Here is a 12,835-nt window from a genome sequence, read left to right as displayed (position 1 = left end):
GGTTTACTTCCTTGTTTTGTAACAAAAAGTCACCTGAAATCCTGCCCTCCCCACAATTTGCATATGCAAATTAGGATTTGGTTCGGCCAGGCACAAGGATTCGGCTGAATCCGAATCCTGCTGAAAAAGGCCGAATCCTGGATTCGGTGCATCCCTAGTGAGTACTGATGTCATCAGTTATAAATGGTGAGTAGTGATGTCATTCTTGTCACATGACTCACTGAAACGTGTGTATTATAATAAATAAAGTACCCCCTGTTGCAAAATATGAGGATATTCGAAGTCACCTTGGAGTTCCATGATCTGTAAAAAAAAACACTCGGCCTCCTGCCAATAATTTATAATTTACAAGAGAGGTACTTTATTCACTATATATGTTCATGGATGGAGCAATGATACATGTTAATGAAGGAACTCTGTAAGCCAGCTGGCAGTGCCCAAGCCTACAGTGCCTATTTTTCTTGCAGTAGGTCAGTGGCGTAACTAGATGTTGCTGGGCCCCACAGCAAATTAATTTTAGGGCCCCCAACATATCCAGTGTTTGTCCTGTTTTACCAATATATGTTCAAATTGCTCATCAATGGGAGCTTCATGGGGCCCCCTGTACCTCCTGGGCCCCCCTGCAGCCGCAGGGTCTGCTTCCTCTATAGTTACGCCCCTGCAGTAGGTCACGTCCCGCAAATGTAAGAGCTAAATTCAGCGCCAAGTTTTTGGGAAGTTGCAAGTTTTTTTGGCAGCAGTTTAGATCAATTCTTTTTACTGCTATCAAGCCTGTGGCTTCTGTTGGCATCAAAATGTGCATTTCAAAAGACCTAGGATGGGGGGCTTTCTGGATAACAGGTCTTTGGCATATTTATACCTTAAGTCTACTAGAAAAATCATGTAAACATTAAATAAACGTAGTAGGCTGGTTTTGCATCCAGTAAGGATTAATTATATCTTAGTTTGGATCAAGTATATGGTTCTGTTTTATTGTTACAGAGAAAAAGGAAATATTTTTTTAAATTCTGGATTATTTGATTATAATGGATAATGGATTATAACAAATCCCATACCTGTACAAATAAGCTGTTTACATTCATTGTCAATTCATTAAGTTAATGATGTATTTAAAAATTAAGTAGCAAAATAATTGTAAAAATTAATATCAGTTAGCACTTATTTTTTTTTCATAATTATGATCAATTCAGTAAGTAATATATGTGTATAATTATTCCTCGTCACCTAATCACACGTCACCTACCAATTATTTGACGTTTCACCTAACCCCAATCAGGACGGCAGTAGAAATTTGGCATTGTAAGGAAATAGTTTTGGCACTAGACTAGTAAATCTTGTGAAATAGCTTCTGTAGCACAGATGTGCAACATATATCTGAGCCAAAAAGGCAGCTATTAGAGAAGTGGTCACAGTTTAGTAAACTGGCGTTGGTGTTTTTTTATGGTTATTCTAGTGGAAGTTATTATTGTGCTCTTTTTCACTTGCAGATTGCATATGTGGGTGTCAGAAAGCAAGGGTGAGATGTGCATATGAATGGGGAGGAATGGAAATAAAAAAAGTACATGTGTGCTGGACTGGGAAAGATGTATATTCATGTGCATCAATAGGAAAGCAATGAATATGTAATAATAACAAGGGGGTGCAAGATATAGATGTGTGCATGGGAATATGCAGGTGTGGGAATGGAGCAAGACCAGTACATTAATGGGTGTTACATATGTTGTTTTGTGCACGATTGTAAGGAATGGGAGAGTGTCAGATCTTGTAGAATGTGCAAATAGGGAGATATATAAGTCTGATCAGGAATCACAGAGTGAGATGGGAGGGTGAGAGATGCACATGCATGGAAAGGAGCACTACAAACTCTTATCAACATACGTAGGAATGGGAAAGCAGTGTGTAAGCATTTTCTGGAATGGGAGAGTGATAAATGTATAAGATTGTAGAGGAATGTGAGGGATTGTGCAGGGAGAGGCAGTGAAATGTGCGGAGTGGAGGTTGTATACAAATATTCTTTTGCACACACAAAAAACAATTGTTGTATGCAAACACATGATTCATCATGTGCTTGGGCCCTCCCAGCGATCTGCACACGCAGTTTTTAAAAATTGTGCACAAGAGAAAAATATTTGTACGTCACCTATAAGCTATTAAGAGGTAATATTGTTATGTGTTTATCAGAACAACATTTTACTTAGTCATACTCATAAATACTGTATTTGAATGAAAAATACCATAGTTATGATTTATTTTTCATTTTTTTTTGGATGTAAAATGAAATATATTAACGCATACTGGCAGTGTCAGTCATAAAATGGTGGAATGAATATATTTCAAAGGAAGCGAATGGGTGGTCGTCTGCTACAAGTGATAGGGCAACATCAGACCTAAACAGACCATGCTCTATCTAACGGGATCTCAGTTTAATCTCCTGATGCCGAAATTTAGATGGAACATTGATCTGCCAATATCATTGCTGTGTGTATATATCTTGCAGCAATTACTTTCCTCCCATCTCCAATAGCAGAAACATATGTTTGTAGAAAGAAAAACTGGTAGGGGTGGATGGTAATCATAGACAAAGAAGAGAATGTGGTGTGTGCACAGTGCATACATAGCATTGAAGGGTGTGTATATATTAGTTTCCAGGCAAATTAGAAAGATATGTAAAGGACTTTGAGGTGAAAGTTGGAAAAGCCTTACTAGAGTTCACCAAATGTTTCCTGTAATGATAGTAGAATGCTTTTGGCATTGCATAGAGAATGCTGTGGGTAGAGTTTGAAGAATGCTGTTGGCAGACTTTACACAATGCTTTTGCTAGCAATAGAGCGTTGTGTACTGAAAGATCAGTAGTATTGTCAAGCATTTGCAAGGCTCACTTTAAACTAGAGTGAGCATAGGAACGAATGAATGGAAGTGTCACCCAGAGGCTATGTAAGGGGTGGTTCACCTTTAAGTTCACTTTTAGTATGTTATAGAATGGCCGACTCTAAGTAACTTTTCAAATAGTCTTCATGATTTAATTTTTTTTTTATCAACAAATTTTTCAGTACAGTGATCACATTGCCAATAACATATAAGACAATCAAGATAAAGGCAGTCCAGCAGAATGCACATTATACAATATCACAATATGATAATATGATAATAGCACCCAATCTAGATCATCGATTCCAATTGTACTTATAATTATAAACCAAGAAAGAAATAAAAGATACACACGCAAAATAAATAAATAAATAAATAAATTAAAAAAGAAAAGGGAGGGGGACATCTTCCTCTACATTACCATCAGCTTTCGTAATCTCTTAATAACATAGCCAGTCATCAATAAGTATTATAATACAATGGTTGAACTGGTCAATGTTCCTCCAGTTGGGAATACACCTGCCATATATCAAAAAAATTTTGTACCTCCCTAAGGATTGAGCCGTTAATTTCTCATAAAGATATACGGTACTCTCATCAACCGTTTTTTAACTTTGTTAATCTGTAAGTATGGAGACTTCCAAGCTGCTGCAATCGTTTGTTTTGTTGCATTAAATATATAAGTAATCAAGGGCATCTCTTTTTTTGGGATACCTTCAATCTGTTTATGTAGCAACGCCTCCCACGGGTTTTTAGGGGGAGTCACACCCAGAATACTATCAACCATGGCATATACTCTATACCACAATCGCCTAGCCTTAGGGCAAGTCCACCAAATATGTGCCATTGTACCAGCATCCTGACACCCCCGAAAACAATTTGCATTATAAGATGGAACCCATTTTGCAATACGTGCAGGAACTAGATACCATCTAGTCAGAACTTTTAGTGAGGTTATGATTTAATTTTTTTATAGTTTTTTAATTATTTGCCTTCTTCTTCTGACGCTTTCCAGCTTGCAAATTCATAATGCTCTGTATTGTTATTGCTACTTTGTATTACTCATCTTTCTATACAGGCCCTCTCCTATTTATATTCCAGTCTCTTATTCAAATCAAGGCATGGTTGCTAGAGTAATTTGGACCCTAGCAACCAGATTGGTGAAATGGCAAACTGGAGAGCTGCTGAATAAAAATAAATAACTCAAAAACCACAAATAATAAAAATTTAAAACCAGTTGCAAATTATCTCAGAATATCACTCTCTACATCATACTAAAAGTTAATTTAAAGGTGAACAACCCCTTTACATCGAATATGCAATTCAGTTCATAAAACTGTCAAGACCATTAATCCCTGGGGTCTCCAGTGTCCATGCTGTGTGAGTGGTAATCCTCTGTAGCAATGCAATGTGTATGTATATATATATATATATATATATATATATATATATATATTATATATATATATATATATATATATATACACACATATATATATATATATGTGTATATATATATATATATATATATATATATATATATATATATATATATATATATATATATATATATATATATATATGTGTGTGTCATATAATGTGCTGCAGATATTTAAAGATTTCCGTTTATCCATATTCTTCTCCAGGGGAATTTTGTACAACTGCTAAATGGGAGAACAGACTTCAGACACAGGAGGAAGAGATAATGTTGCTGAAGTCAACACTGTGTGACGTTTTGCGGAGGATCTGTGTGCTGGAACACCAGATCCCACCTGAAACGCAGGGTGAGTGTTGATGTCTTTCCAACAAAAAGATTTCCCGCTGATGTCTTGCCTTTATATGACTTAATTCTGAAGCAAAACGTGCTGTTTCTCTGGATAAGTGTGCACTGGGTTGCCCACAGGAGGCTCTTTTATTGAATGCGAGCCCCAATGATAATAATGGAATCATTGACAATATGCTTGAACATAAATAAAAGGAGAATTCCGCCAAAATTATTTCCTTTTTTACATATTGAATAAAAAAGTAATTGCAAGCAACTTTGCAATATATATTAATTAGTTCACAGCCTACTTGGGTCCTCTGGGTGGTGGACTTTGTTAACTGAGTATTATAGAACCACAATAAAAAAAAGGACTACTGAATTCCATGCCCTAATCCAACCAAACATGCCTCTTTACATATAGAAAATACCCACAGCCTCAAATTAGGCCTTTTTGTCACTCAGGCCTCCCTTCTTGTCATGAGGCCCACGACTGAGCTTCCCTCTGTACCCTCCTGATGGCAGCCCTGCTGTTTTGCTATTTTTTATTTTGGTTTTCCAGACTACAGAAATTAGCTCTCCTCCAGCCAAGACCCTACTTCTCACAATGCCTTGCATACAGGTCCGGACTGAGAATTAAAATAGGCCCTGGCATTTCAGGTACACAAAGGTCCAATCAGCTCACACAGAGGCCCAAACAGCCCCCACCAGCCCACTAAATACTGACTTTCTATGGGACCTTATAGCAGCCCCTCTGGCATTTGTCAGAACCTACAGATTGCCAATCCGGGCCTGCTTGCATACTTATATTATTCTCCTTCTTCTCAGGTAGGTCTAGAACACTGAATGCATTGTGGGAAATGGAGTCTTGGCTGGAAAAGAGAGCTGACTACCAAAATCATTGTCAATGATTGAATGCCTGTGTATTGGAAAGTTTCTCTCATTATACAAAAAAGTTTTTGATTTGCAGTTTCACTGTCAAACATAAGATTACTTTTAATTGGTGTTCACCACTGAAGCACAATTTTCTATGCTAACGTCGGCCCTTTTTTTTACATTGGGAATAGGAACCAACCAAAAAAACTGTTTATAAGTCTTTCCTGGTAACATTCTGTTGATTTTAATCATGTACATTTTGGGGCAGATTTATCAAGGGTCGAATTTAAGAGTTCACGGGAGTTTGTAAAAACTCCCATAAACTTCCATGAACTTGAAATTCAAATAAAAAACGACCAATCAAAGCTTTTCAAAAAAAATTAAAATTTTTCAAATTCTGGTGAATGGGATTGACCCACAAACTCGAATCGAATTCGAATTCAATTCAATTCGGGTTGTTTCTTCAAAAAAAAAAAATAGCTTTTTCAGGAAGGCTGCAAACAACTCCAAATTGATTCCCCCATAGGCTACAACAGCAATTCGGCAGGGTTAAGGTGGCGAATAGGCAAATTCTTAAAGGGCCAGTACATGATACATTTCAAAAATCAAATTCGAATTTTTTTATAAACTCGAATCGAATTTTAACTATTCCCTAGTCGAATTTCACAAAAAATACCTCTGAAAATTGGAGTTTTCATTCGACCCTTGATAAATCTGCCCCTTTATTTTGTTTCTCTGCGTTATTTTTCTTAACTGAAATTGAGGTTTGTTGTAAATATCTCTTTGTAAAACTGGTCATACACTATAAGATCCGCTCGTTTGGTAAGGGCACCCTGATATGGCCACCAAAAGGTGAGCGATAACAGATTAATGCGATTGTTTGCCCCAAATGATCGGATTACAATGATGGGCATACCAGCTGACCAGACGAGGACCGCATAAACTAGTCGATTTATGGCCATATATCGATCTCTGAGGCCTGTCCAATAAGCTGCCGTTTGGACTAAAGGGCCCGAATTGGAAGCTTAAATCTGCCCATGTATGGAAAGGGTCTGTAGATGTTCAAGCCTAGTCTGGCTACTACAGGTAGGCTGTAGAGCTCCGTAGATTGCTTGTTGTGGGATCTGCTCAAATCTTTGTCATTTTTTTTATTGCCTTTTATATCTGGCACACTGCTAGAGAGCATTCTTTGTTCCATGGTGTAATGGATAATGATCTGGACTCTGAATTCAGCAATAGATATTCATATCTTGGCGGAACCTACAGCAGTTTTTTGCTAGCCAAAGACTTGCTTTCAAAATCATCTGCAGTCAACTACACACAGCTGCAAGACCTTGCCCTGCTTAGACAACAGAGAATAGTCAAAAAAAAGACAAGACTGTAAGAGTGCCCTTCGCCCTGTGATTCTGTGTTGTAATGGTTAGTACTCTGGGCTTTAAATCCAGCAATCTGACTTCTCAGTGAAATCTGCGACTGTTTTACACAGGCAACGCTTAAATGCTTTTTATTCTGTCAAAATCCATGCCATCTGTAAGTGAAACATTCCTACTGAAGCCAAAATAACAAACCACCTTGTGATGAGCCGTGGTTAGCCACTTGCAGCCATGAATGAGCCTCCTGTGGTTATACAACTAAAAAGACTCTTTACTAGGATTTATCTACACCTTATGATAGTAAATATTCTTCTGGAAACAATATAAGTGTGTAATTGGCTCAGCTTCTGCCTTTTGCAGCAGAAGTCCAGGAAATTCTCATTAGAGTTCATTTCAAACCTGAAAAATGAACTGGGACTTTGCATTTAAAAGTTTTTCTGAAAACAAGAAGAGTGAAATGCTTGACAAAAGAAGTCCATAAAAATGCCAGATTTTTCTGGCACTAAGGCACCAGTTCAAATGTTCACTGGCAGTTAAATTGAGCAATGATAACATAGGTTAGAAATCACGGGCCCCCGTACAACAACATTTTCTGGGCCCAGCCCCCAAGCCCCACCCCAGATCCTGCTCACTCCACACCACAGTTAAAAGACCACACAGACATCAGCGCTAAAAAAAGTAACCCCCCCACAAGTTATAAAAAGCTATTGATGGTCAGGGCCGCCTTATAAGTTAAAAAAAACTGTGGTGCCAGGGCCCCCCATAAAAGTTTTTTTTTAAAAAAATTGATGATCAGTGCCCCCCCCATCAAGTTAAAAAAATTGGGGCTCAGAGAATATTTTTTTTAAAAACATTGGTGGCAGGGGCCTATAGAGTATTAAATAATACATTGGTGGCCATGAGATTTAAAAAAAAATAGAAAAACACACATTGGTGTTCAGTGGAATTGAACTTGTGGCTTCAGTACTGCAACTTCGCCTCCTTTTGTGACTTCGGGTCATTTTGCCGCTCCAGGACTTCAATTTTGGCTGTTTTTGTGACTTCGGGTCTTTTTGCCGCTTCAGGACTTCAATTTTGGCTGTTTTCACGACTTCAGGTTTTTTCGCTGCTTCAGGACTTCAGTTTCGGCTGTTTTCATGACTTCGGGTCTTTTCGCTGCTTCAGGACTTCAGTTTCGGCTGTTTTCGTGACTTCGGGTCTTTTCGCCGCTTCAGGACTTCGGCTTTTCGGTGGTTCGGGACTTCGGAAGGTGGCACGGCTTCGCCACTGTCAAGGGGGGCCCGGCTCTTTCGAAGTGCAGCACAGCCAGGCCCCCCTTCAGGCCCGGTACAGTTGTACCCCCTGTGCCCCCTGATGGCGGCCCTGGGTTAGTTAAGAAAACCTCATCTGTTGCAAACAATTGTCACAGCTGTGGATTTTACCTTGGTTGTCTGTGTGTTCTTGTTTCCCCCCATATGGTTCAATATGCAGGTTTTGTTTCATATGAATCTACAAGAAAAAACCTCGACACTAGTAATGTGCGTGCTGGCCCGATAACCGTGGGACCCTTTTCGGGCCGAGGACGGGTGCTGGTTGAGCTCTTCTTACTGCTCTCCCTGCCCGTGACCTTACAAATGCGACTTCCAACATCCAGGTGCCCTTGCCCCTTTTGTGGCGTCATCGGCAGGCAGGTCGGTGCGGGTCTATAAAAGAAACCCGGAAGTTGGGCGCAGGCGGGCGCAGGTGGAGGGAGGGCAGGTGCCGGTCGGAAAAATCCCGACCCGTACATAACTACTTGACACATAAAAGCAAAGAAACACCTGATCCTACAGACCTTTCGCATGCTGTGGAACCACAGTATACCTTGGTTTCATGGTTTAATGGTTAGTATTCTGGACTTTGAATCCAGTGAACCGAGTACAAACTTGGTGGGATTTAAAACTTTTCAGAAGCAATGCGCTATTTCCCAACCCCGCCAAATGCTCAGTTGCAACTCCTACTGTAGTCAGCCATCTGCTTTTTGGATTAGGGGCACAAGCCAGGAAAACAAATGCTTCCTTTTTTTCACAATGCACGTCAAAAGACTCATTACTATAACCTCTGTTCCTCGTGTTTCCCTTTCTGAAGAATCAAGTCAAGTCAAAGTGTTTCAAAAATAGTTAATGAGTGAAGATCCACAAGTTGGTTTTGAGAATTTTATGTTGAAAGGACAGTCACCTGTGCAAAACTCCATGTTTTTTGTGACAATATGATCACTTATATCTCTCATGTTGCTGGAGGAGGGCAACGTGTGTTCCATTGTAATAGTTAGCACTCTGAACTAAGCTTCTGGTTTAGCAATCTGACTTCAAAACTTGGTAGAGCCTGCAGGCCAATAATTTGCATTCAGCGTTTCTAAAATCAGTGCTCTTTGCAGCCTGGAGGCTCATGCAGCCACTACAAGACCCTACCATGCTGAGACATTCTGGAAAGCAGTTCCAAAAATGATCAAAATTGAGTGGAAAGTCACATGTGGCTAGTGAGCCTGCCATTGTTCTGTGTTCAAAGAAAAAGCACCTGTATGAAGATCCGTTTTATCCTTGGCGATCATTTTTTATTACCATTTACGTGTGCCATGCTGGCGAAGATTGCCCCTTCACACCTTGATTCCATGGTGTAAGGGTAAGCAGTCTGGACTTTGTATTCAGTGATTCAAATTTAATCCTGAGTGGAACCTGCAACCTTCTAGACTATTGGCAGAGCTGCAAAACCTTATCCTGCATAGACAATCTGAAGAATATTTCCAAAAACAGCCACATGTGGATTCTGAGTGAGCTGTTGTTCTGCATTTAAAGAAAAAACACCTGCTTATTCATGGCAATTATTTTTTTATTACCATTTACATTTGCCATGTTACTGGAGAGCATCCCTTCACACCTTGATTCCATGGTATAATGGCTAGCACTCTGCATTCAAGTCTCAGTGGAGCCTACAACAGTTTTATTCAGCCAAAGCTGACTTGCTTTTTTATCTGTAAGTAACATATTCATACTGATGCCAAAATAACCACCTTGCCGACCTGCAGTAAGCCTCTCACGACCTGTGGTTATTTATCTCCAAACACTCTTTGCCTCAGCTAGGGCTTTTCTGTGTCTTATGATAAGAAACTTCTTCTGGAAGAAAGAAAGGTGCATAATCAGGGTCGGACTGGGTCGTCGAGACCCGGGCCCTCATGGGCCCCCACCGGCCCAGACCCCCCTGTGCTGGCCCTACAAAAAAAAAATTGCGGCGATGCACGGCTCCATTTGCACATGCGCGCGGGGGCCTTGGGGTAAGTAACCCAGTGGGCGGAGCATGCACATCACCTCTGTGGGGGGGCAGGGGGGCTCTGGACCCCCCAGTCCGAACCTGTGCATAATGGACTCAGCCTTCACACTGGCTTTTGCAGATGAAGTCCAGAAAATTCCCTCTATAGCTTATTTCTAACATGAAAAAATTAACTGTGACTTGGCATTTAACAGCATTCCCGAAAGCAGACATTTTGCAAGGGGACCTGGCCCTAAAGCTCTTCGGCATTCTGTGGAGAGACTGTATGCCTCGGTACCATAGTTAGCCTTGTACAATGGCAGCAGCACGCCGCTTGTACAGGGAAAACAACCAGCAGGAAGAGGAATGGATTTTTATAATTTGTGTGTGTGTGTGTGGGGGGGGGGGTTTACCGTTTTTAGCGATGTCTGTGTGGTCTTTTAACTGTGGTGTGGGGTGGGATCTGGGGATTTTGTTGTACGGGGCCCCATGATTTCTAATGGTGGCCGTGACTTGCAATAGCTGCCCCAATGCTCAGGTGTAATTTCTATAAAGGTTGCCACCTGCTTTCTGGATTAGGATAAGAGGTTTTGCTTTCTTGATTTTAGGAATAAAGATCAGTAAACATTCCACCGGAAAGCTATTCCTTCCAAGTAAAGCTATTGCAAAAAGACTTAAGTAAGTCATATTTACATTTTGTTACTATGAAGAACTGGAGCCAGAGTTGTTTCAATACCTAACCTATACAGTAGAAGAGTACAAATGTTAGTGACAGTAGCTCACAGGGAACTCACCAAATTTGTCACTCATGACAGATAAAAATACTAACCTTGGGAGTCAAAGAAACCACAAGCACTATGATAACACATAAACCCTGTAATTCTTAAGCTGGCCATAGACACAAAGATCCGATCATACGAATCAACGTACGATCGGACTTTCCCATCTCCCGACCCGCCACTAACCATTCAGATCAAAGTCTTACCATTCCGATCAAATAAAGTAGTAAAAGATCAGCCAATATACTACCTCTGACAGCAATCGTACGATAGTTATGTCTGACAAAGCTAGTGACAGTCTCCCACTGAGACGTACGATCGGATCGTTGTGTCTATGGCCAGCTTTAGACTGTATAAAATTCATGAAAAAGTGTAAAAAGATGTGTAAAATAATTGGAGAATTTATCAAGGTGTGGTTTATTTTACACTATGGGAATGACAGATTTGCTGCTATTATTTTACAGTTTTAGACCTTTTTCCAGTAGAAGTTGCTTGAAGAAAAAGCAAGTAAAAAAATCACTCAATATTTACGCTGTTTTTTTACATAGCAATCAATGCCTGTCGATAAGTGGTGAATTATTCCAACATTTTTTACACCACATACTAAATCTGCCCCTAAATGTTGATTATGAGCCACAGCCTCTAGATTAGGTCTAATTAAAGTGGCCATAGTAACAATTACGATATTTCCAAGAAAGATTGTTTGTTTCAATACACATGTCAGATATACATGTCAGATATACAGGTAGAAACAATTATTATTTGAGGTATTGTGGCATTAAGGAAAAACTTTCGCACTGGTCAAAAAAATACCCTCAATCCTCAAGGTCCTATTGAGGATAATGCAAAGTCAAAGGAATAAATTAAAGGTGTATTTTAAGACCAATATATACAAAAAAGTATATAATTTATTTATCAAACAGAATTCTTAAAAACTGGCCAGCCAGGAAACACAATAAATTGATAATCAGTAAAAATACATAAAAACAATTATCAAGTTACTCCAGGTGGGTAGTCGCTCGTTTCAATTTTAATAATACAATATATACTCCTTGGTTATGATATGTGCTTGCCCCAATTATGAAATAGCAATGAATGCTGTGAGTTAAAGTTCTCCAACTTAGAAAATTTTTTCTGTGTTTAGGGTGTGAGTTATAGTTCTCCAATTCAGTATAGGGTACGAGTTTATTTCTCTCAGTGGATTATCAAGCTAATTTTATAGGTCTGTAGAAGAAAAACGGGATTCGCTGGGGTGTCCCCCACTCCTGCTTTTTTTCCAGCTGTAAATGCCCCCCAAAATAATTGGATTGATCTCACCAGATCCTGCGTTCCGGTCTTTCCTCAAAGGCACAGCCGGGCATAGACTTTTAGTGATAACCAGCCTGTTCAAGATTTCTCCACTTTGCAGGCACCTTTTTCCCGAAGATCCAAGAAGGAGCCTGGTTCACTTCAGTGCTTGCGTTCCACTGTGGAGCGCAATTCTCTTAATCTCCTCGTGATTTCCACTATTTTACTGATTCTTCACGATTTAACAGTTCACAAAGTACCGGCAAACTGCAGATTTTCATGATTTTTTCAATATTGGGGTAAAAACACAAAAAAATAATGATCCAACCTAAGGAGTGACCCCCACCTGGGTGCTGCAGCGCTTTTTGTGATTATGCACAAAATAGGGCTTTATCAAGCAGTTAGCAACCGGAAATGGTGTCTTACCTAACTTTAAATACCCTAATCTTAAAGGGACCACATCCATAATAAACTTCAAAAGTAAAAATCAGAAAAATGTCACATTCAGCTTAGAACAAACACATTACTCTACAGAAAACGTGCTCTAATAATTGCTCCTTCTTTATATTGTGTTGTGTATAAGCCAAGGACCATAAGGCTAAGGCCACACTAGGCGATAGCGCCGC

At 39.6% G+C, this 12,835-nt stretch overlaps 1 protein-coding gene across 2 annotated transcripts in view; it reads left to right on the top strand.

Annotated features, from left to right (window-relative positions):
• The window catches only part of eml3.L (echinoderm microtubule associated protein like 3 L homeolog), a 51,798-nt gene that overhangs the window by 1,195 nt on the left and 37,768 nt on the right, over positions 1-12,835 (top strand). For both annotated transcript variants that reach the window (XR_001935243.2, XM_018257655.2), the window contains exon 2: positions 4,515-4,652. Coding sequence is in view for 1 of the 2 variants with exons in the window: in XM_018257655.2 (XP_018113144.1) it covers positions 4,515-4,652 (138 nt within the window). In the remaining variant the exon portion in view is untranslated. The remainder of the gene's footprint in view (positions 1-4,514; positions 4,653-12,835) is intronic.

Source organism: Xenopus laevis, chromosome 4L (genome assembly GCF_017654675.1).
Source record: "Xenopus laevis strain J_2021 chromosome 4L, Xenopus_laevis_v10.1, whole genome shotgun sequence".
NCBI classification, from domain to species: Eukaryota; Metazoa; Chordata; class Amphibia; order Anura; family Pipidae; genus Xenopus; species Xenopus laevis.
The sequence above is the reverse complement of the archived record's forward strand: the minus strand, read 5'-3'. Positions and strand labels throughout refer to the sequence as shown.